Consider the following 24,839-nt stretch of genomic DNA (forward strand, 5'->3'; position numbering starts at 1 on the left):
CAGGTGTCAGTGGTATGGATGCAATGAAGAAAATGGAAATGCTTTTCATCGCTGTAATGCTCTTCTTTTCTTTTCTTTTTTTCTCTTCTTTCTTTCTTTTTTTTTTGAAATGTCGAGAAGGAGTATCAAGTTCACTTTTGGCGCATGGCAGAAAGAAATAATATCCACGCTCGGTGCACACAATCGAATTATTAAATTGGCAAAAATGTGAGGGAGATGAAAAGAAGGCAAGGTATGGAAAAAATAATCCAAAGACGAATACAAAGACGTTTTGATGGAAAAAAGTGCTTCATGTTTTATTCATTGTTTGCCAAAGGCAAATATTGGCTACCGAGAAATGTGAATTTTGTTCCCCCACTTTTTTTTGTGCGAAGGAGTCTCTCATTGTTTGAGGAACTTTCTTCGCGATGTCTCTGCAATCATCTGCCGGAGTGAGCTCTTCTTGCAATCAATGCTATATCGCGCGCAATCAACAAGTCACCAAATGCGGTTTATGTTGAGGAAGTACCAAAATGCGCGCGCGCGAAGAGCTTGGTTATGCAACCGATAAATCTCCAAATGGCATCTAATGGTAAAAGTGAAGATATACACATACAAAAAATCATTAATTTGCATAATTTCCTCTAAAACGACTTCGATGGTGGACACCATGTACGAAAGCAGTGGTTGCAGTGAAAAATGAAAGAGAATTTGAGTGAGAAGAAGAAGTTGAAAAAGAAAAAACGAGCCTGCAAGCGGTCGATGGGGGATTTTTTTTCGTCTTTGCAAATGCGCGCGAAAGTGAAACGAGATCTCAAGGTGTAGTTCAAGGTGTTTATACGGACGGATTTTCTTCTCTTGTACAGCACTCCTCTAAATTGCGTCCCACTCCTCTCACCAAGTCATGCCTTCCCTTTGGGGGGAAAAATTACACACATTAGAAATGAATTAAATTGAACGCACACACAAAAATTGATTTCATATTTATTCCTATTTCGATTCCTCCGCACGGAATTGATCATTTTTCACTTAACATTTTACTGTACGTACTATTTTGTGTTATTTTCACGCAGGAGGGGCAATTTACCCGCGAGGCAAGCGAGGGCTTCAAATTACCCTCTAATTTGTGGAAGCTTATTTTTTTTTTAGTTTTCTTCACTATTTGAACGTTAATTTACAAAGTAATACGTGATGTATACAATTGGCAGGACGCAAAAACGAAAGAGTTGAATGAGTGAACGACGAACCCGATTGATGTATTGCAATAGCATTCAATTTTCTACCCATTGACTCACACGGGCGAGAAAATTGAAAAGAAAAATCCACCATAGAGCGCGATTCTCTTCATCAAAATCCAACAACAACCTTTCATAATTGTTGTACTCTCTCAGTCTTTCTCTCTCACTCACCACCATGACAAATTATGCTAATGGCGAAATTAGTTAATTAACCACTTGCTGATGTGTAAAATGATCAAAATGGATTTTTAGCTATGATCCAAGAGGTGAGTGAGATGGGAGAAAAGATCAACGGAGATTAGGTGTCTATGGCTGTGAATTTTGTAATTTTGTACCATGCTTACCATCTCTTTTTCTTTTCATTTTTATCTATAATTGTGTGAATTTTAACATCACGACCTGTGATGGATTTTTAAAATGTTGCTTTAAAGGAGAGTTTCCTCTCCCTCTATAGATAAATTTGTTACTTTTAAGAACCAAAGTGTGTGTCCTTAATATTTTTATTAAGGTTTAATTGAATCTGTCTTAAAAGATAATAAAGCTAATTTATAATGTTTTTTCTACGTAATTTTCGAAAAATTTAAGTCATCTTGATCACTATTTAAAGCTACCTCCTGCTGTTAACGCCAGTGTATTGATCTCACAGTTACGTTTAACTATAAAAATATTTTTGAACATTGCCAACGTGCCCTGCAATCAAATGTTTCGAGCCGAAAAATAAACTTAATGCTTTTCAAACATCATGATTGCTGCAGCAAAAGAAGGTATATATATAGCAAAGAAGAAAGAAAAAACGTATTTCGCGATTTGGTAGGAAAGTAAAACCGAAAGTGGAATTGTAACGAAATTGAGTTGCTTTCTGTGTTGTTATTTTTACACCAAAATTATATACTTTACCTTCCTCTCCATTGCTTGACCACAAATTTGATTGGAATCGCAAAATTCCTGATGGTCGGTGAATCGAATGGCGCCATCGGAGATTTTCCCGCGCATTTTTGTCGTACACATTTCATTAATTAATTTCTGTCCTCACTCTCTTCGTGTGTCGTCTCATTTTTCTCTTTAGTCTTTTTTTTTCTTTTAGTTTAATTAGCATTTTCGTTGGTTAGCAGAGATGTACCCGGCAAAAGGGGATTCATTTCAATATCTTTCACTTTTTCTTTCATCGAGGAAAGGTCAGGCAAAACTTGAGAATTTTGCCGGGTGTGTTTTCATTTTATTTTTTTTTTTTAATTTCTTTAAACAAATAAAGAAAGAAGAGAAGCTTTATTGCCCCACCATGGGATGAATAAAAATTAATAAATAAAATATCCGGAAAGATCCCAATTAAGAGAGATCAATGTGAAGGATGTTTTGCAGTGAGAAAAGGAGACAAGTAGAGTCCATGCGAATGAATTATGGTTGGTAAGAAAGTCATTGCGGAGTTGTTAAGTTTTATATATTGTACAAAACTGCAGCACGAATGATTTCATCGCACCGTATTGGCGCGGAGAAAGTAATTTCTGCTGCTCTGCTTGCCATCGTCATCGCGATCTTGGGTGAGATGGCTACCAGTTGAAGCCATAGGGAGAAAGACAGGCTATACGATGAAGATTCTGCCCATTTAATTCGAGAGGGAATGGCGATTTAATCACACACACAACTCTTTTTTCTTCTTCTCAATTCAATGCAAAAAACTCCCCATCCCAATGCAATTGACCACGAATTTCGTGATATTCATATATTTTTACTGTATGTTCCTACAGTTTTTTTTATATTCCTCCTTTTATTTATTTTTTAAATTTATTTTGGTGCATCTTCTTTCTTTGGGAGAGCTTTGACATTTTTTTTCTGTAGATAGGAATTAAAAAAAGTTTAAATTGACTTATGAATATTTTCTGAATGCAATTTCTTAGAATATTCTTTAAGAAAAGGTTGAATTTACATTTAGAATTATTTTTTTAATTCTTTTCTTTCTCAATTTTCCTTTTATTTAAACTTTTAGATTAAAGTTTTTGTCCCAAAAGCTTCTTCTTGTCTTTAAAATTTTCATAAGGTTCTTTAAAAAATATAGTTAGCTTTTAAAGCTCGTGAACTCAGTTGGATGATCTCGTCTTGTTTATAAAAGGATCCTAATTTAAATAATATTTTATTATGTATATATGTAATTACAATGTCCCAAAAACACTTGTATGTATAAGGGAGAAATAAATTATTATTATTATTAAATAATATTTTTCAAAAATCAGGAAATTTTAGTTTTTCGCGGAAAAATCGAGCATAAAAGTTAGGAAAAGCGGAGTTTTATTTTTTATAAAATTTATTTATTAATAATCGGATTTGATCTACAAGCTTTTCTCAAGTCACTCAAACGTTTAATAAACAATCGTCTAAAATATTTTCTTCATTCTCTAGCCATGATCTTTGCTTTGAATAAAGTTCGGGAACAAAATTAGTTTAATTCTGGACCTTCCCCAAATCAATTAAAAAGCTAAAATTTTTGCTTAAAAGCTCTAACATACCTATAAATTATTTCTTCCCTTTAATTGTTTTTTGAAAACAAATACAATTTTTTCTTTGACTACAAAGAAATTCAAGAAAACTTTACAAGAAGTTGACTTAATACAAAAGTGGCAAAAAAAACGGTATTCTTTGTAATTTTGCGACTTGAATGAGAATAAAAACTGAAACATTTAAAATTGGTGGAAAATTACTCTTAAAGCCCATCAAGTGAATCCAATGGGTGACTTTTTCTCCTTTTTCTTTGATCTCTTTTCTTGTCTTTTCACCTCCTTTGTTCGTGTCACTCTCGCACCTCTTTGCGCCGCCGTGACTTGGCCAAAAACAATCGCAGGAGAACGTAGCAAGAAAAAAAACTGCACTGCGACATGGGTTGGTGGTACAGTACCTCTCTGCAAGAAAGCAAAAAAAAAGCTCAAAAAGTCAAAGAGTTGAGGAGAGAGAGACAGAAGAAGAAAAAAAAGAAACAAATTGATCCATGTTGACTCTTTCAGTTGGATTGCACGAAGGAGTCCTCTCCATCACTTTCACTTGGATCATGTACGTTATATATAATATAAGTTATTTGAGTACGCCAAAACATGAAGCATGTTCAAGTGCGAGAGGGAGAGCAAAGAAGCAAAATAATAAAAAAAAAGCACACACCATCGAGAAGACGATCACAAGACCGGAAAGTTCGGTGGCTCTTTACATTTCAGCATTTTATGTGCGTCTTCAATTCAACCTTTGCGAGTTCATCTTTCAATCTTCACTCTCGCACATCCATCGCGCACAGCCACGCAAGGGTATTAAAAATCTATTACTAATATATATACCTACCTACATACATATCACTTTTTTTTTTAGCTTCAGCAGATATATATTAGAGCGAGGTAGAGAGAGAGAGAAAAAAATGCGAATGTTGAAAAAGCACAAAATGAGAAATTCTCTCAAGTGCAAAAGATTGTGGGAGTTCGTTGATTCTTTTTGACGCGTGATGCAACGCATTGAACCACAAAATCGTCATGGTTCACTTGAGAAAAGGGCTTCAATCTCTTGAAATTTATTTTTTTAAAAATTTAGCGCCATTTTTGCACGGGAAGACCTTACCCCAGGCAAGTGACTCACGAAGGTCACACATGCAGTGAAATTTCAACCTCGCATCCATACCTCTCGCGAGTGGGTCAACATCAAAAGATATAAAAGGTGTGTGTGTGTGTGTGTGTTTGCAGAAAAAGCTCCAGGCGGATGTTGGTGCAGCGGAAATTTTTCTGGGTCACAAAATTCACAAATATTACGCAATATTCGTTTGCTTTTTTGGGCGGCTTTTGGCGGATTAAATTTGTATGTGAAGAAATAAATTTAAGGTATTAAAATGGGGTAAAAGATCAGGGGAGGTAAAAATATATAAAGCACTTTAGAAGGGGTTTTTATATGAATTAATTAGACTATTAATAAGTAAATATTTTATGTGTTTGAGGGCAAAAAATTAAGAATGAATTTATCTGCTCTTTCTTTCCTCAGACAGGATCGCATTCAATGAAAGATAAAAGAAATTTTTATTAAATAGGTAAAACTTTATTTAAAATTTCGCTTTTTGACAATTTTCGGGAATTTTGCATAATTTTCGAGAATCAAGGAAAGACATTTTCGGGATTTAATTAAATCCTTTTGATCCTGATAACCCCTGCTTAACGGTAACTGATTTCTTCAATGAACAATTTTTATTTTACATAAAATAGAAAAAAAAATGTTGAAAAATATGAATTAAATTGTAAATGCAAATTCTTTTTTGGAAGAAAATAATTCAAAGAGTTAATTCAAAAAGATCAAAGAAAAGAATTGTTTAATTTGAAGAATTCATACTTAATCAGATCTTTGCAAATTTGTTTTTTTTTTTTTTAATTTTATTGCACAATTAATTCTCTTTATTATAAATCCATTTTTAAGTTAAAAAGTTACCAAGTTTAGAGATTTTTCAAATGATTTGTGTCAGGAATTATTTTTTCTTCCTAAACAAGACTTTATTATTTAAAAATAATCTTTTATTTGAAAAGATTTTTTTATATTCTAGCAAAATTCGGACTACATATTTTTCCATATAAATTTAAAGCTCTTAAAAACTCTGTTGGAATAAAATTAAACATAAAATAAAATTTAATTAATGTTTTGGTGATTAAATAAATAATATTTTGTGATGATTAAAATGCGATAGGCATTAGTATTTTATTGACAGTAAATGCAGATATGTTTTATGTTTAAAATTCACAATAGAAAGTGAAATTTTGAAGCGATAAAAGTTTTTAATAAGCTGTTAGGTAAGAGATTAAAAAAACATTTTTCGTCTGCATATTCCTCAAATTTACCTTTGATGCTGCGTTAATTACAATTATTTTGACGCAGTTTAATTAAATTATTATTTTGAATTTTGAATTGAATAAAAGATTTTTTCCCTCCAAAAACGTTGGAGTTATATTTTAACAGTTCCGCATTCGCAGCTTCCGCATTGATCCTTTGAACTCTTAACTCGTTGTTATTTCTCCAATTTCAAAAATATTCTTTTTTATGCTCCTTTTTGTGAAATATCTTTCAAGCAAAAAAAAAACATAAACTGCGCTTACATTGAACCATAAAGGTAAAGAGAGTCCCTCTTTAAAATCCCATAAACAACACTCTCGCTGATTTTTGCAGTCTTTATTTTCCTCTTTTTATTTTACCATCAAATGCACTTTCATCCGAACATGTCTTTCTCTTGAATGGAACTTTTCAGTTCCTCTTTTGCACTCTCTTCCAAATTCCCGCATTGCTGCATTTGCCATTTTGCTGCTGCTGCATCAGCATGAGAAGGAAGAAATATCATGCGCGCGAGCACTCGGAGAAATGGCAGAGACTTCCGCTTCAATGTACAAGCATCACGTGGTGCACATGAATCTCATTTGCAGATCATTACAATGCCCATGTTGGTCGTATGTGATGATGAAGACACCTCGCTTGAAGATTTTTGGAATAAGGAAGTCATTTACGTGCCGGTCATAATGCTAAGTGAATGTGGTGTGTACTGTTAATGTGCGCACCTCCGAGCCATAAAAGCCACCTTTTTTTCGACGCCTTTTTGCAGCGTCTTTTTCTCCATCATCGCAACATCCAACAATGGCTCGCACGGAGAAATGATTCAGAAAAAAAATTTTTTTCAGTCAAAAATGTTGGAAATTCAGTGAATTTTTGGATGGCGATGGGGCATAATTTTTGGCCTTTTTCGTTTGTTTTTGGTGTGTCTCCGTGAAATGTGGTTTTGGGGTCACAAAATGTGGGTGTTTACGCTGCTGATGTGAAAATAATCAGCAATGAAATCTGTGCTCAAGACTTTTTGCAAAGGGTATTCATTCAGGAAAGTTGTAGACAAAAGGCGGATTTACTTTTTTAATTTGATTTAATTTTTAAAAGAAAAATAAAGAATTTTCTCAAGAAAAGGAGTTCATGCACCGGCCGTGTAAAAACTTCCTGTCGCAGAACAATTTTAAAACTACGAGGATGTTGATCATTTGTTATTTGTTTGTCGTAGGTTTACTGAAGGAAGAGAGGATCTTCTCAGAGTGTGTAGAAATGTATGCGATAGCAAAGTGGTGAGGGATATTATAGCAATGTGCATAGAATGGAAGACCGTCGAACCTCTGGAAAAAGTTGTTTTATTTTTGAAAACTAATGATATAAGGATCTGAATCTTAATTACTAACTAAAGCTGTATTTCGGCGGTCATACATAGCGAAAGCTACAGACTACGGGTGGGGGGGGGGGGTCGCCAAAAAAAAAGAACAATTTTAACCAATTCCATTTTGTAGAGAATCAAAAAACATTGATGAATCGCGTGAGGAACTCCCCAATATCCACTGAGATAACATAGAAAAAATGCAAATAAAATTTACCAAAAACTTCAAATATTGCCGAGCCATTTGCAGTTTTTGTCCGTCTAAAAAAATGTTTCAAAACTTTTTTGTAGACTTGTAATGCATTTTCTGCTGAGGTTTTCATCTTTTTCAAATTAATTTTGCATAATCGATAAAAATGTCAATTTTATTGTAATAAACGTTTTTTTTTATTTATTTGAAAAAAGGAAAAATCTCCGCGGAAAATGCGCTACAAGTCTACAAAAAAAAATTGAAACATGTTTTTAGACGGACAAAAACTGCAAATGGCGAGGCGACATAATGCTTCGCATTTTTTGCAATCTTTATTTGCATTTTTCTAGGTGATCCCAGTGGATATTAGGGAGTTTCTCTCGCGATTTTTCTATTTCTTTCTTATTCTCTACAAAATGAAATTGGTCAAAATTGTGCTGCGATAGAAGAAGTTTTTACATGGGCAGTGCATGAACTCCTTTTCTAGTTAAAGACACTTTAAATTAGCAGAAAAATTGATGAGATTATTAAGGGCTCAAAGACAGCCAAACAGGCAGTTTTTCATACCTAAAACAGTCATTTAATTGCGCACTAAATCAATCAAGGAAAAAATTGCAAACAAATTAATTTTGAATTAAAGAAATCTCTAATTTCGTAAAAATGTTAAAAAAAAAAATAAACAACAATGTAGCAAAATCATGAATTTACTAGGAATCGATTAAAGTTCAATTTTCTCCTGCAATTTGCACCTTTTACTGTTTTTGTACTACAAATAGGAGAAACAAGAGTCACTGCAACACCCCTTTTGTTGCTTTTCCACCAAAATATTTCCGCATAGTTTTCATGTGATTTTTCAATTGACCAGTAAATTGTTTTTTTTTCTTCATGACTCAAATTGAGGGGACTTTCAGAGCGGTAAAAGAAGGGGCTTTCCAAGAAGTTGACGTGAAGTGATTCAAAAATGCATCATAATTTTACTTTTTCTTCCATTTCTTTAGTGTGGAAGTTTGATTAATCAGTATTTTGTAGGATATTATGCAATTCTTGTGTTTTCCCGGTTATTAAGATGATTTTTTAAAGTAATTTCTTGGGTATTAATAAAACATCTCCTTCGTCTCCTTCTTATTAAGTAATCTTACATCACGCTAATTGCAATTTATTTCTTCGTCTGTAGGACACGATGTCATGAAGAAGAATTATGAGCGATTGTTTTTCTGTTTATTAATATTATATCATTATTATTTAATTAATTATCTTTCTTTTGGGTTTGTGACTCAAGTAGTTTAAAAAAAAACGTTAAAGACCGTTGTTCATTTAGCTTTGAATATTCAAAGAATTGCTCATTGTCAGTGAGCTCACAACATCTCCTCTTAGTCTGACAGAGAAAATTTCGAATAATCTGACGAAGTTTCTTCGGAGATTATCGCAGCCCTTGCATGAAAAATGCCCAAAATGCGTTTTTCCGGGCGTTTTTTCCGTCCGGATGTGGCTTTTGGGGCGTAGTAGGCGACGCCGCGTCGTTTGGCATCAAAAAAACAAAAAATTCAATATTTTTTTAATTCGAAAAAGTTCTCATAGGTTACAATGCAAGCTGATTAAGTCGACGATTCGAGGTTTTTCCCGATTTTCTCGCATTTTCCGGGCGCTTTTCCCGTCCGGGTGTGGTTTTTGGAGCGTGGGAAGCGAAGGCGCGTCGTTTGGCATCAAAAAAGCGGAAAATTCAAATTTATTTAATTTATTTTTTGGAGAAAAAGAGAAAGAACGTTGCGAAACTTTGTGACGTCTCGCTCCCACACTGTCAACTTTGCTGTGTGAGTGAGACAGAGAGTGTAATGAAACTTCGCGATGTCTCGCTCCCACACTGTCAAATTTGCTGTGTGAGTGAGACACATTGCTGCAAAATCATCGCTTTCTCTTGCTCACACTTTTTGTTTTTCACGATTTTCTCGCATTTTCCGCCGAATTTTCCATCCGGGTGTGGTTTTTCGAGCGTAGGAGGCGACGTCGCGTCGTTTGGCATCAAAAACGCAGAAAATTCAAATTTTGCCGAAAAAAAATTTTTCCCAGAGTGTAAAGAGCCAAAAAATGAAATAGCAACAGCATCACTCCCTCTCGCTCGCACATCGTCTACTACATTAGTACATGTCGCATGTTTGAATTGGTTATTTAGTTTTACAGTACAAGCTGATTCAGTAGACGAAAAAAAACATCTGTTTTTCATTAAATCCCTCCAAAAAGGTTTTGTTTTTAAGGATTTTCTCCTTAAATTCCACACGACATTGGCCAAAAAGTCATCCCAATTAAAGAACGAACCATCCTTTACAGAGTTCCTTGAGAAAATCACAAAAAATCAGCTTTTATTTGGTGATTTGGAACAAAATCATGAGCAGGATGCCAAGGAAGCCTCCCAAGGAAGCGATTCCCATCAAATTGAGTGCTGCATACTCACCAGGAAAAGCCAAGAATACCGTCAAGGATGATGCTTCATTCAGAGGTAACATTTCCGTCCACTGAATTACTCAAAATACACTAATTTGCATTAATTTAAACAATCCAGGAACCCTCCTGCACCGTGCCAATGAGCTCTACGGACGCGGAAAAGTCCCGGAATCTGTAGAATGTCAAATTGAGGCTCTCTGCATGGGCTTCCGGACAAAGTTCTTCTCCTGCAGTGACCGCAGCGACTCACTTGATTATGGTAAGCATCTTCCGGAAGTTTCTTTTGAGCATTTCAAGCATAATCCGGATGTTTTTTTTCAGATATGAATATGAAGTTTATCGATGATTTGGAAGCTCTCAATGCTGGTCAGAGAGATCCTCCGGAATTCACGGGGTGAGTGTAAAAAATATATGGAAGATTGAGGCAAAATTTTTGAGAAAACTTTCCTTTTTAGTCCTGAATTTGATGTGCTCAATGAAGCCCTTACAGAGGTTGTGGAGGAGTTCAGAAAGTCCACAAAAACATCCCCTTTGGACACACTAGAGTATGACAGTGCAGGGAAATTGATTGAGAAATGCCGGGAACTTCCGGAAGAGTGGACAGTGTTGCATCTCTGCAAGGATTTCAATGCAAATTCCATAAATTCCCTCCAGAGTGAAGTGATCTCCAGCAATGGTGGCATCTACCTGACGCTCCTCAAGTACGAGAGGTCCGAACTGAACCATCACGAGCCCATTTGCGTCTTCCTGCCCGCACTGAAGGAGCAGAATATCTTCGAAATGATGCAGGATGTGGCAAAGAGACATGAAAAATACATGACTGTCAATCCGGGAACGGATAAAACGATCTATTGGGCTAATTTGAAGCTACTGGATCAGGATTACTTCAATTTGATTCAATTACTAATTAATTGGCTCGGTCCGTGGATTACCTTCTTCCTTGGGCGCATGAAGGAGGAGCGTGATGTGCACGAGAAGATTTTCACCATTGTGGATGATTTTGCAAAGGCCGAGAAGCTCAATTCGCGTCAGAGGATCCTCTTGAGTCTCATCTGCTGCAATAGGGATCTTCTGGATAGGGATTCCGTGGAAGTGGCTGCAAAAGAAATCAGTCAAAGTACCAAAGAGAGGCGAAAAATTCTTGATTTTCTCTCAAATGAAAAGATTTTTCCTGATTTCACGACCTCCCTGCGCTTCCCGATACTTCTGATTGTGGATGAGCTGCTGGATCAGTTTCCGTGGGAGATGGTTCTTCCGGAAATGGAGACAGCACGTGTGAGCTCCCTGCACATGCTAATGCGGCTGTACGACAAGTACAAGGATCAAATTGTTGAGGGGTATTTGCAGCTGAATCTCGAGAAAGGAATAACATTGATAAATCCACAGGGTGATCTGCTAAAGATGCAACGACGGATGGTGGAGTTCTTCACCTATTGGCTCCCGGAATGGCAGCAAAATGTCCAGAAAATTCCCACATCTGAAGAACTTCGCGGAATGCTCGAATCTTCTGATATTTTTGTGTTAGTTTTTCATTATTTTTTGTTTTTTTTTTGGAATCTTCTTTTGAAATTATTTTTTTCTTTAGCTACTGCGGCCATGGGAATGCACTGAAGTACATAAAACCGATGGATTTGATAAAGGATACCCTTAATTGCGTTGTTTTGCTCTTCGGATGTGACTCAATCAGGCTGAAAGCTGAAGGATTCTGCAGTGAGATGACTGGAGCTCATCTGTACTATCACTACGTTCTTTGGTGAGGAATTTTTCATCCTGTCCGCTTTTTCTTTTATTAATTTTTCCTTCTTTTTTTTCTCTCCTTTAGTCCTCTCGTTATTGGAGCCACGAATGTCATCACAGACTTCCCAACGGATCAATTGAGTGCCCGAATTCTCAGTTCGTGGTTCAAATCAACGGCCTCAAAGCACTTTGCCTTTGCTGATGAAAAGTCCTTCAAAGAAGGAAAAATTGGTAAGAAGGATTGAAAATTGAAAAGGAATCAAAAAAGAAATCCTTCATCCTTTATTTTCTTTTTGCAGAATTTAAGAAAAATTCCAAACCAGCGTGGGAGAATCTCCACAATCCGAGTATTTTGGGAATATTTGCTGATATTCGTAACTCGGAGAACTTAGCTCTCTTCATGAGAGCTTCTATTATCCTTCGGGGACTTCCCATTTGGCAGGGAAATGGAGAAAAATCAGGCGAGTAGACAATTAAAATATTTCTTTTATTTATGAGAGATTTCTCAGTTAGAAGAAGAAGACAAACATTGAGGGAACAATTTTCATGAATTACATTTTTCACTATTTATATTTATTCCGTAAAATTTGTAATATTTTCGTAAATTTCTAATTGGGAGGATAATTTATTATATTCTTGGTTAAACGTTAAATTTCTTGTTAAATACTTTTTCTACATTTTCTGGGAATAAATTGCAAAGAGAACAAATTTTTGATTAATTTTTCTTTTAATTTGGATACATTGTTAAACATTTATTGATAGCACAGCAGTATCTTGATGCTTCTACATTACATACATCAATTTTTAGTATTTTCTTTTATTATTCAGGAATTTTGCAGGAAGATTTTAACGAGGATTTTTTTTTAAAAAATTTAATAAGGTGTTTATTCGTCTTTGTATGGAACAGCTCCTTATTCTACGAAGCAATCAAAAGATTCTTAATCTTGTAGAAGGGACAAGAACGAGTTAATAAGAAATTGCTAAAAATCACTTCTAAATTTTCCGTAAGGATTAATTCGAAAAACCCCAACATTACCACAAAAATGCAAAGAATGACGTCATCATGTGATTTTTTTTTTATCTCTTTTGCTGCATGAAGCATAAAAATACTTAATACTCACCAATGAAGCATAAGCGTAAATGCTTCATGCATTGAAAGAGACAAGAAAAAATCAGAATGATGACGTAATTCTTTGATTTTTTGAGTAAATATTTGTGAAAATTTGGGAGCTTCTTTGGCGGTTTTTAAATGTTTTTAGCGAAGGGTGTTTATTTGAATGAAAATCTTTGTATTTTTCGTTAAGATTCGGATTAATTAATCAAGATTACACGTAAACTGATTGTTACTTCGAATAATTTCACGACTCATACATTGATGAATAAACTCCTTTTTCATAAAATGAGTAATTGAGACAATAATTAATAAAATAAATAATGATAAGAATAACAATAATTGAAAAAAAAGATGTATTTAAAATTAAAATACTGTGATATTCTCTTTTTTTAATAAACTTTAAACAATTAAAAAAAATTCTTTTATCTAATGAAACAAATTCTAGCTGATCCTTTTTTGCTAAATTCCTTTTTACATCCCTAAATAGTGATTGTTTAATTCGCAATTCGTTACCTTTTCTTGCTTTACATAAATATATATTTTCCTAGACCTTAGTCTGAATAAATATTTTAGTTCTTTGCTTAAGGGAGAGTGGCTTAAATCGGACCTTTTTCGGATTTAAGGAAAAATATGTTTTTTAATCTTTTCTTACAGAACTTGCTCCTCTTGAGATTTTTCTTTCAACAGAATTCAAATTCCTTGCAAGAACATATTAAAAAAAAATAATTGCAAAAGATCCAATTTAGCCCACCCTTCCCTAATAAAATAGAATGATTTCTACATTAGGGCACACAGAGTTAAATTTTAAGTGAATGATGCCCACATTTATGGCAAAATTTAACATTAGCATAGATTTTTTCCTCTTCATAAATTAGTTTTTCACTAGATGTGCTGAAGGATCGTTGATTATGTGGGGTATTCCAAGATTCTCCTCCAAAGTCCCATTCAGAGCTGTGGCAGGAGAATCCCAGAATATCCCTTCGTGGTGGTGGTGGGATTGTTTGGAAAAAGGCGGGATTTGAGAAGCCACAGCAGAAAACTCCCTGAGAATTTTCTACAATGCTCCCAAAGCTGCTGGAGAAGGAATTAACGTGCTGAACGTTGAAGAATCTCTCTTTGGATTGTTTAAGGGTTGAGGAAAGGAGTGGTTCAGACATTCTGTGGATTTTTAGGCGTCCTGTTGGGGTTTTAGGGGGAAGGGACCATTTTTCAGGGATCTGATTCACTTCTGCCAGACTGCTGGAACGTTGACGGCTTCTTGATGGCCACCCCTGGGGAATCATGTCGTGCTCTGAAGCATTTTTCTGAATGGCGTTTTTTCCTTCATAAACTAAAGGAAAATTATTTATTTTTAATAAATTTTTAAAGAAGATATTTTATTAAAAAAAAAGAAATCAAATTAATTAAAAAAAACAAATATTAGAATTAATGCCTTCAAGAAAATGAAGAAATTAATCATGCAAGACGACATCTATGTGAGATAAATCGATCACTACCTTCCCTTCGTACCTTCCCACGGATCCTCATTGTCTTCCGTGATGGCGCGTGCTTTGTCCAGAAAGTTCTCACCATCACTGCTGTTGTGAATGCCCTGAACAACGAGATCCATTCGAGAATCCAATGAGAATTGTTTTCCCGACATGAGGATTCCACGGACACGGCGTCGCATTGCTGGTGAATCCTGATTCTGCCAAAAGAACAATTTATTTCTTTTTTTTTAAATTCTTTTGGGTATTAGTTAAAGATTTCACTCACAGAAATCCTAATGCCAGCGTAGGCCTTAGCTAGAAATTCATCAGCATCGAAGATAGCAGCAAAAGATCCATTGACGATCTTTGGGGACATTGGTGAATTGGCCAGAAGGAGACTTGAGCCAAAAGCTTCGTTCTTCTCTCTTGTATCTACCAGAAAAAATGGGGAGAAGAAACGTAATGGTTTTGTTAGTGGTTGATGGTGAAAGTCTGCACAATATTGTTGCTAGCTTAATGTCCTTTTCAGTTGCTAGAAGAGCGGGATCTAGAAAGAAATCTTAAGAGTTATTTAGAATTATATCGAGGCTTGTCTTGTTGAAACTGATGGAATGTCTTCTTCTCTAATACAATAATAGATGATCAAAAAGAATATCTAGAAGTTCATAGTTTGTTCCTTGTAGACAGTCATTTCTGCGTATTTTCGGAAAACTCGAAGACTTCTTTCAGGTTGATTCGTTGGTTTGTTCTGCATTCAGCCTCTGCTGATTTTATTTACAAAAAATCAATAATTCCTTTAAGAAAATAAAAAAAACTGAAAATGATAAAAATAATAGTTTAGAAACAGAAATTTTAGTAAGAAATATTTTACAAAAGAAAAAGCAAAATCATAAAAAAAGTAAAAAGAAATTTATGGTTAAGGCAATGATGAAATGTGCATAAAAATAAAACACAAATTAATAAAAAAAATTTATAAATTAATAATATTTATTTACAAAATTATATTCCTGTACTTTTTCCATAATATATTACATAAGGCACTAAATCTTCTTCATTAATTAAAATTCTTTTCTTAATTATTGCATTAATTTTTTTTTTCTTGCGTCTACCGCTGACTCACTAATCATTATCGGGATATCAAGAAAAAATTCTACAAGATTCTATTACTTTTTTTACAACTCTTTACTACGTAATACAATTTGTTATCTATATTAACTTATTTACATTATTAGTTTTTTTCATAATTCAATAGATACAGTTTAAAAAGTTAAATTACCTTTAAGCAGTCCTCTAGCGGGAAAAATTATTTCTTTTTTCATGATACATTTTTTGAGACCTTTGATAACTAAAAAAAAAATAACTTTAAGCATTTAATGAGAAGCTAGAATAATCAGAATCATCAAAATCGGTCTACCTCGTTTATTATTTCCGTATTAATGAAACATTTTCTGCAAAAAATTATTTTGTAGAATTTTTAAAATTCAAACATATTTTAGAAAAATTTTAAAACATTCAGAAAAGTTAGTAAGAATCGAATAAGAATTATTTACATACAGTCCATTCAGTAATTAAATAAGAAATAAATTTAACAAACGGTGATGAATCTAATTGATAGGCAATAATTAATCAAATATTTGATCAATCACTAAATATTTGTGCTACGTATGGAAATTGTGAGAAGTTGAGTGAAAATTGATTAAAAATTGAGCAATTATTGAGTCAGAATTGATCAATAATTGTTATGCCTTTAAAATGGTAGTACATAATTAGAAAAGTTTTCATCAAAGATCCCAAAATATTAATACACAACGTAACAAAGACTAGTGCCTATTAGAGACTTGGATTGTCATCATGCGACTCACCTTTGAGGCAAACCCTCGTTCTTTCAATCTTTACATTCAACTCCTCGAGAATCTCCGTGGTGACACCCCTAATCTCAGCCCAATCTTTCAAGATGTCCTCATTGGTGGTGCGCGAAGAAGTAACCGTGAAGCGTATCACATAGCGTCCTTTGAGCGATGCTGGGACACAGTGAAGATTCCCGCGATTGTTGAGCCTCTTGAGGAGCTTCTCGGTGAGATCATTGTCACCACGAAGGCGAAAACAGACCATTCCTATTCCCCCGATGATTTTTCACAGAGCGTTGAATTGCAAAAAGAGTTTAAAAAAAATTAAATTATTATTTCTTTTTTTTTTTTGCACGGGCAGCAATTCTAAAGCGAAACATTGGGGAGGTCAGGAGGGGGCCTTCTTGAGTGTGTGCCTTTTGGGTGATTTTTTTTTCTGAGCTTGCGCGCGGATTCTCAAGATGAAAAGAAAGAACCGTTAGCAATTTCATCTTCACTTGGAGAAATTTATTTTGCGCACAATTCCCTGGGCTCGGGAGAATGATTAAGCGCATTTTAAGGTGAATTTTTTGCTGTCTGCAATACATCTCCCAAAGTACTCTCATCTCACGCAGTCCCAATGGGCTCCCTTGGGTGGGGACGTGGACATAAAGAATAAGAATTTAAGGCAACTACAAGACTAAAAAAAATGAGACAGACAAGAGCCCCAAGAGTGTCTTTAATCCCTCCATTACTCCGCCACTATCTCATTCGTTTTGCAACACACCGCGGGATTGGTGATCGCAAATCCCGCGAGATCATTGCCGTGGCCATTTTCTGGTCCGCGAAAGAAAATACTCTTTGCATGGAGAAAGGCAGAGGAGGAGGTATTACTAAATTGTCTTTCACGGCTATTCAAACTGACAAAATTGGTATTTAATGTTACAAATTATATCCGTCCAACAATTTCTTGCGCCTCGAGGTGGTGGGCAGAAATTCTTACAATTTGCCCCGAGAGAAGCCAAATTGTTGGAGTCATAAGCAAGAAAAAAATTAAATGGATTTATTGCAAACTTGTGAAAATTGCTTCTCTTGCAAAGACTGCAGAATTTCTTGCAAATAATCCAGAATGATGTGGATGAGTTTATTCAGGAAGATTGCGCAAGAGTTGAGGATAACCAAACATGGTCCATGGGGCATACAAATTGTGCACCAGAGTCCCATTTAAAAGAAGACAGAGAAAGAGAGACAGAGAAGAAACACCCGCGGTTTCTTTAACTTGGAGTGCTTAACGGTGAATATTTTTTGGATGGACTTTCTTCACGTGATAACAATTAATTTTATTGATTTCCCGCGTGCAGTGGGAGATTGATGTGGGAGATTGCGCGGACGTAGAGGGATTTCCAAGAATCTCACCTAAATGCCTAGTGGCTGGGATCTCAAAGCGATGATCAGCTAAAACCAATGCTTCAAATTTCTGCGCCAACCGAACGCCCTAAAATGACGAGAGAGAGAAAAACGAAATAAAATGACGATTCATGTTGATCTGCAAATCTGCGGGTTAAATCGGATGATGGACACAATAACTTGCCTCTCGGATGTGTTTCTGGAGACCCTTAATGCCGTAATTTCGCAGAACAAACCAGAGTTTCAGGGCACGGAATCGCTTACTAAGCGGAATCTGCCAGTGCATGTAGTCAATGGCCAGCCCTGAGTTCTCATGCTGAAGATACAGCGGCTCCACGTTGAATGTCCTATGTAGGGCTCCACTGTTCTTTACCCTGAAATTTTATTTTAGGAAATTAAAAGGAACGTCAAACTTAAGAAAACTTCAAAAGAAACGTCAAGTATTAGAAAATTAATGTCAAACGTTAGAAAAACCTTCGAGCGTTACAAAATGACCGTCAAACGATTAAAAAAAACTTCAAACCAAAGAAAAGAAACTTTAAATGTAAGAAAATAAATTTCAAACTTAGAAAAAGGAATGTTAAAAGATTAAAAATTAATATCAAACACAAAAAATGTCAGACGCTTTAAATAAACGTCAAACTTCAGAAAATTAACGTCAAATGACACAAAGCGAACATCAAACTTAAGAAAGTGAACGTTAGTACTTTAATAAAAGAAAAGATAATGACAAGCATTAGAAACGAAGAACCGTAAGAAAAGATTCTTCAAACTTAAGAAAATAAATGTCAAATGAAGAAAATGGACGTCATAAGATAAAAAATTAATGTAAAACGTCAGAAAAACTTCGAACGTTCAAAAATGAATGTCAAAAGTTAGAAAGGGAACTTAGATTTTTAATACAATAAATGTCAAACTCTTTGCTGATTCGATCTTCATCAGTAAAATTTTTTTCTAACGTAAAACGTTAGAGTTTTACAATTAAATTATCAAAAACTTCTAATACAAATTATACCACCGCTTATATGATTTATTAACCTCAATTTTCATAAACTTCGACTCTTAAAACTTTCTTTTAATCCAGCAACCCCTTTAAATTTTCTGAATGGCTCCCTGATATTTTAAAGCTTCTTTTTAACATACTTTTTCAAATTTTGGCCGTTACTTCGTAAAATTTTCTACATTTCTCTATTTTATTACTGCAGTTTCTTAAATAAATAGTTTTCCTTCTATGATTATTTCAAGAAAGAAAACTCCATCAAAGATCATTCCTTTAAAGGATAATTTAGAATAAAATCCCTTTTCACATTGGCATAAACAATGGTTTGATTGAGGAAGAGCATGTCTGTTTGTAAGGAAAGAAAAATGATTGAAGTATTGGGAATTGTTTTAATTTAATGCAAAAAATGCAAAAAGAAATTCCTTTTTCGTGTGCACGCGTTTTCTTTATCAATTTATTTGCATCAAAATGTGGAGTTTCCGATCTAATTTTCAATTAATGTAATAAATTGTAAATTATGATTTTTTTTGCGGAACTCACCACATTGCCGTGCAATCGAAATGAACCATCAACCACTTGGAGGGATTGAAGGCAATTGAATCGGCACGACGAATCCCCTTGAGCCATCCTCTGTATTCTGGGCAGATAAACGCACTTCCGGCATATGCGGCGTCCACGTGGAGCCACAGCTTGAATTCCTGACACACCGTGCCGACTTCCTCTAAATTATCGAAAGCACACGCTCCTGTTGTTCCCAATGTAGCACAGACCTGATGAGGGATTAATTTTTTTTTCTTTTCATTCTTCATCATTTAGTCGGACTTCTTTATGCATTTGAAACATTGGCAATTATGAGGGGAGGATTTTTATGTACATAAAACGCGTGGAGGAATGGGAAATTCCTTGAGAATTTGTGGATTGAAGGGTTGGGGGGGGGGGTGTTGTGGGTGGTTGTGGATGGAAGTCACGGCAAACAGGAAGCTTTTATTAATTGGATCCCATGAGAGATGCCGGGACACACAGAGATTTGTGTTGAGAGAGCGTGTCTTGTTGGTGAAAGCAACACTCACACGCGTGGGTGGAGGCGGCAATCCGCTTTGTCAGGAATCTTTTCACAATCTGTCGCTGTGTCTCCGTGCACTTCTCTCCGTATTATTAGCCATGATGCCGTGTGCGGTTTTATCATTCACAATTGTCAGGGAATTTTAGTACTTTTAATTTAGGATTGAGGATTTTCCTCCCCTTGGGGACAATTTTCCATTATGATGGTTTTAATTGTAGAAAATGAAGGTGTGAGCTGTGGTGGATTTTACTTACCCAAAATGGTATTAATCCTTGCTTTATGTCACTCTCAATGGCATCACGAAGGGGCTCACCGCGAAGGCTCAATTTCTCATCAGCTTCAATGTAGCGCATCCTCACGAGTCCTTTGTGGGGAGATTTTTTTTAAAGAAAAAAAATAAAGAAATATTTTGAGAACTTACCAATAAGAGCAGCTTTCTCAACACTCGAGTGAGCTTGATCCGAGCAATAGGCCACAAGACGGGCATTTACTTCGGAATCCTGGAGCCCAGGTGAGTGCTCGTGGAAGCGTCTAATGGCCTGAGTTCGTCCAGCAAGGAGGCAAACAAGCGTCGCCTCACTGGCTGTTGTCTGAATCACTCCACCCCCACGGCTTGAGCTGCCCAAATGAAGAAATTCATCCGGCAGCCCAATCATCTTCCCCAACCAATTCATTGCCACCGTCTCGAGTTCCGTGCAAGCCGGTGAGGATGCCCATGTGAATCCAAGGCAATTTATCGCATCAGCTAGCATGTCCCCCAGCAGGGATGGATAGGAATTCAAAGCTGGGAAGTAGGCGTGCATATGGGGGCTCTGCCAGTGCGTAACTCCCGGCATGATAACACGCTCCACATCCGCGACAATTGCATCCCAACTCTCACCCTCAAGTGGTGCCGAATCCGGCAGGAGGTTACGCATGTAGCCCGGCTTGACATTGGGAAAAACACGCCTTTCACGAATATTTTGCAAATAATCCGCAATATAGTCCACCATCTCCTTGCCTGCGTGGCGTAGAGAAAATCAATGAGAAAATGAGAAGAAAAGCGGGACATGTGAACAATGAATTCAATTTGGAAGTTAAAATTGGCGAAACATTTAACTCAATAAAATTCGAAGCAATAACATGGTGCGGGGGTGTAGGATGGCCATGTGAAATCCTCAGGAAATCCTTTAATGCACTTTACACATTTGCTAACATGCTGTGTGTGTGCGCGCAGAAAAAGGACTAACCCAGAGGGAGTCTCAATGAATTTCAACACGAGAAATAATATGCAAGGATGTGTGTAAATGGCTTTGAGGGATTCACTCGCGCAGTACCAACAAATTTATTACCTCGTCTTCGATATTCTTCGCAATCCATTGGTTCCCTTTAGCACAAGACAGATTTTTTACAATGTTGGAATTTTCTTTTCAACGAAGCTGGAGATTTTTTTTGGAACCCTTACTGGTTTTGAGAAGAAAAACCTGCGTGAAGAAAATGTTTTTCTTGAGCTTCAAATTTTTGTTTAATTGAAATTTAGATTTGGTTAAGATCCGTTAGGGAAGCCAGACCTAAATCAATCAAAGTTGTGAAGAAATATTTTTTATTATTTTTTTCCTAATATTAAAGGAAAAATCTCTAGGAATAATAATTTTATATCTTTGTAGAAAGGTTGCAAAAAACTCAGCAAGAAACGTTTGAATTCTGGTTATTTCTGACTTCTGTCTGACTGTAAAAATTTAACAAACACATTAAGTATTTAATCGTAAATTAGTTTAATGGCAAGTAGTTAATTTGTAAATAATTAATAATGTAACGTAAATTACGAATTATGTACAAAAAGTCGTTACAGATGTAATGATACTTTGGGGCCATTTCTTTCATTGAATAATTTTCCTTTTCGATTTAAGGAATTATTTCATGATAATAATGGAATTTTAGGGACTTCAATGAGTGATTTTGAGTCATAAAGGGACTAAGAGATAAAAAGCAAAGATTGAAATTTTTCACTAATTCATTTTAAACGGTTAAATATTGATTTAAAATTTATTTCTTATATTTTCGAAAAATATTCTTTTTATCATGAAAATAAGAGACACTGTCCCTATCGAATTGAAAAACCGAAAAAGTTCTCATTTCATATCACAAATAATTAATTTCATCACAATTTCTGGAAAACTTTTAGGCAAAATGTAAAGCTTTTGAGCTTTGAAATAAATTATTTCCACACTGTACCACACTTAACCACTTTCCTTTTAATCCTCTCACTTTAAAGAAAAAAACCTTAACTGAGAGCGATTAGGAACTAAAGATGTATACTAGAATAGTTTCAAATGAATAATGAAGTGCGACATGGTCAACTTTGTGAGTTTAAATGGGCTCCCAAACTTCTATTTATGACTTCTTGGTGAATTTTCTTTTTCTAAAGTACTATTTGTATTTTTATTGGCTCTTAATTTCATTCGTTTCCTAGCTGAGATTTTTTTTTATTTGGTACCTCTCAGACACGCTTTAAAGATATAATTTCAACAAATACACTCGATACCCGTATTACGCATATTAATGGATAAAAAAGATAACATGATAAAAGTTCTGAGATCTAGTACAAAAACAAAAGGAAAGCGTCTTTAAAATTTTATTTAAAATCTCATAAAAAGAAAAACATTTTCCAAATAAAATGTATCTGTTGATTGTGGGTCTCAGTGTATGTTTAATTAATATAATTAAGTTTCCTTATTTGCAGTTTGGCCTTCTTTTTTTTCTTATACTTTCAATGTATTTTCTCCATCGGGAAATCCTAAATTATTTTAATGAGGAAAAAGCCCTAATTAAAATGTATGACGTAATATATTTCCATGTAGGTAAATCTTTTCTTTTTTCATAAAATATCCATATATATATATAATTCATTTGAAGCTTCTATAAAAAGTCTTCAATGAAGTTGGGTAGAATAGTCAATAGAGACTCTAGATCGTCTAGCTTTATGAATGAACTGTAAGTAATTAATTTTAAGAGTTTTTCTTGATGTGGTTTACCTTTAGTTAAAACATTTACAGTATAAAAAAACAATCTTTAATTGGCCTCTATTATGAAACAAACAGAAGCTTTACTGCGATTCTTCACTGTAATAGGAAGAAATACCTATATCCGTGATAATTTGAAGTATTTTTCGCCAATTTTTAGCGTTTAAAATTCTTTATGGAGAACATGTTGTTTTGTGATTCAGGTCTCACATATGTCAGACTAAGCTAGAAGAAAAAAAAGCCATGGAAATTATTTAAATTTAATTGATTAGCTTTTTTGTTGGGAAAAGTTCTTTTTACTTTCTGCTAATAAACTAAACACCGTGTAGTGAACAAAATAAACTTTAAGCTCACTACAGGCTATGGGACTTAAGGCTTCAAATATTCGAATCAGAAGGGGTTAAAAAATCTAAATTTAATGTTTTTCTCACTAAAGGAATAAATATTATTTTCCATCAACACTCATGATCTGTTTCGCCTCTATTTAATGCATAAATTTTGTATTAAATTGTAAAGAAAAACGAAATACTTGGCTATTATGAGTAATGGTGGGAGTGTTGGGTGCAAGACACACAAATGTTAATGTTGCACAACTGAAAATGAGGTGAAAATATTGCCCAAAAAATTCTCCAGCAAGTTCAATGAGACACCAAGTCAAGGAGAGGAAATGTTAACACTGAAAACCACTTTCGCAAAATTTCCGCAGTGTTTGTGGAATTTTCTCTGGCTTCCTTCGGGCGCGGGTAAATGGTGGTGGAAATAGTACACTTGAACCCACTTTTAATGCTATTAGAATGCACAAAAAGAGGTGTACACTGTTGCACTGAACAAAGGGGGGCACACACGGGAAATCTTTTTTCTCAATGAAACTATCTTGTGGGGAAAATCAAATTTTGGATTCTCTTTCAAAAGCTCACAAATTAATCACGAATTGTCGCGAGGAATTTGTACTGCGACCAAGATGGTCCGGAAAAACTGAAGGAAAATCGCCAATGTTGCTGCCTTTTATACCCTTTGGGGCTGAATTGATCTTACTGCATGTGGGGAGTTATATTTGGACTTTCCCACCCACAATTGGGGGGAGAATTTTCTCAAGCGCACTTTCTTGACCATCCTGTTGCGCAGTGGATGTCCCTTTCTTGTGGCTTCAGTTATGCAGGTTTCTCGCTTTCTTGGCTCGAAGTTTATATTTTACACCTGATGTCATGAAGTCTTTCATCATTTGGAGCTTTTTTTTTTAAAAGAATTCTTTCGGAAAAGAAAATCTGAAGAAAGAAAATTAAATTCAAATTATTAATAAAATTAGGGCTAGGCCGATTAAGTCCATATCAATTTGATAACAAAACAAGCAATTTAATAGAGAATTCCAAATTATACCAACTTAAAGCTATTTTATTGGCCTCAAAAGAACCTGAATGAATTTATTGGTCGATGGAGCCCCATAGAAAAGCTTCCATAAACCACAATGATTCCCGTTTTAGCTTCGATTGGACCCCATCAACTTAATATTCCCCACAAAATCATGGATATTTTTCAGAAATTCATTAAGACTATCAATTCATCTTAATTATCGTAATTTTTGAAGATATAAAAATGAGAGAAAAAATCACGCACATTTGTCACATCTTCGGCATTCTTACATTCTTCATCATTCATCTCTATCATGCTTGTCTTTCATAAGTTATGGTCACAGAGAAGAAGAAGAAGTTGAAAAAAAAGACCATCGTGTATAAATTAACTAATTACACCTGGAAGATTCTGAGAGTGAGTTAAGAAATTTAAAAAAAAATCATTAAATGTGAAAGAAATGGTAAAAGCTGGATGGAGAATTTCTTCTTGTGCTGTTTCTTCTTTTCTTTAACAAAAATATAAAAAAATAAACAACAATTTCTCCATCCCTCTTTATTGGGAGGAGGTGAGATGAAAAAGAAAGGTGAGTTTTGGGTGGAAGAGGCATAAGGGGGAGGATGGAAATGAATAAGAAATTTAAAGGTGTAATGTACCTCCTTATTCCATTTCTTTTCAGCACACAAGCGCAATCTCACCAACATGGGCGCAAAATTTGATCTTCCGCATGGTATTGTGTATATGGGGAGATCAGTATGAGGAAGAAGGGTTATAAGAAAAAAGAGCATAAGAAGATGAGGTGTATTGAAGTTGAATTTACCGCTATATGAGCCACGGAGGTCAA

General features: G+C 35.0%; 2 protein-coding genes across 4 annotated transcripts; one reads left to right on the forward strand and one right to left on the reverse strand.

The window, feature by feature from the left end:
- Positions 1-9,462: 9,462 nt before the first annotated feature.
- Positions 9,463-12,475, forward strand: LOC129788059 (uncharacterized). 2 transcript variants are annotated; one of them, XM_055824036.1, is made up of 8 exons: positions 9,463-9,829; positions 9,917-10,085; positions 10,149-10,289; positions 10,352-10,424; positions 10,486-11,550; positions 11,616-11,783; positions 11,853-11,998; positions 12,067-12,475. In XM_055824036.1, the coding sequence occupies exons 2-8, from the start codon at positions 9,974-9,976 to the stop codon at positions 12,234-12,236; spliced, it is 1,875 nt and encodes a 624-aa protein (XP_055680011.1). In that variant the 5' UTR covers positions 9,463-9,829; positions 9,917-9,973; the 3' UTR covers positions 12,237-12,475. The 2 variants fall into 2 exon arrangements, with proteins under 2 accessions (XP_055680011.1, XP_055680010.1); XM_055824035.1 differs by having other exon boundaries at positions 9,761-10,085.
- On the reverse strand, positions 12,319-21,066 carry LOC129788058 (histidine decarboxylase). Of its 2 annotated transcripts, none has more exons than XM_055824032.1 (10): positions 20,978-21,066; positions 20,068-20,646; positions 19,901-20,010; positions 19,124-19,353; positions 17,768-17,957; positions 17,593-17,671; positions 16,213-16,464; positions 14,637-14,782; positions 14,391-14,568; positions 12,319-14,211 (listed from the first exon to the last, which is right to left on the reverse strand). In XM_055824032.1, exons 1-10 carry the CDS (start codon positions 21,003-21,005, stop codon positions 13,679-13,681), a joined length of 2,325 nt encoding a protein of 774 aa, XP_055680007.1. In that variant the 5' UTR covers positions 21,006-21,066; the 3' UTR covers positions 12,319-13,678. The 2 variants fall into 2 exon arrangements, with proteins under 2 accessions (XP_055680007.1, XP_055680008.1); XM_055824033.1 differs by having other exon boundaries at positions 12,487-14,211; positions 14,378-14,568.
- Between the last annotated feature and the right edge of the window lie 3,773 nt (positions 21,067-24,839).

Source organism: Lutzomyia longipalpis, chromosome 1, assembly GCF_024334085.1.
Source record: "Lutzomyia longipalpis isolate SR_M1_2022 chromosome 1, ASM2433408v1".
Lineage (NCBI taxonomy): Eukaryota > Metazoa > Arthropoda > Insecta > Diptera > Psychodidae > Lutzomyia > Lutzomyia longipalpis.

What these genes read in the sequence shown, in the direction of transcription:
- LOC129788059 (XM_055824036.1), top strand. Translation starts at nt 9,974, where the DNA reads ATGAGCAGGATGCCAAGGAAGCCTCCCAAGGAAGCGATTCCCATCAAA. An exon ending in GGATGATGCTTCATTCAGAG is followed by an intron (nt 10,086 to 10,148) that starts GTAACATTTCCG and finishes TAAACAATCCAG; the next exon opens with GAACCCTCCTGCACCGTGCC. An exon ending in GAATCTTCTGATATTTTTGT is followed by an intron (nt 11,551 to 11,615) that starts GTTAGTTTTTCA and finishes TTTTTTCTTTAG; the next exon opens with CTACTGCGGCCATGGGAATG.
- LOC129788058 (XM_055824032.1), bottom strand. Translation starts at nt 21,005, where the DNA reads ATGGATTGCGAAGAATATCGAAGACGAG. An exon ending in AAGGATTAATACCATTTTGG is followed by an intron (nt 19,354 to 19,900) that starts GTAAGTAAAATC and finishes ATCCCTCATCAG; the next exon opens with GTCTGTGCTACATTGGGAAC. An exon ending in TTCGATTGCACGGCAATGTG is followed by an intron (nt 17,958 to 19,123) that starts GTGAGTTCCGCA and finishes ATAAAATTTCAG; the next exon opens with GGTAAAGAACAGTGGAGCCC.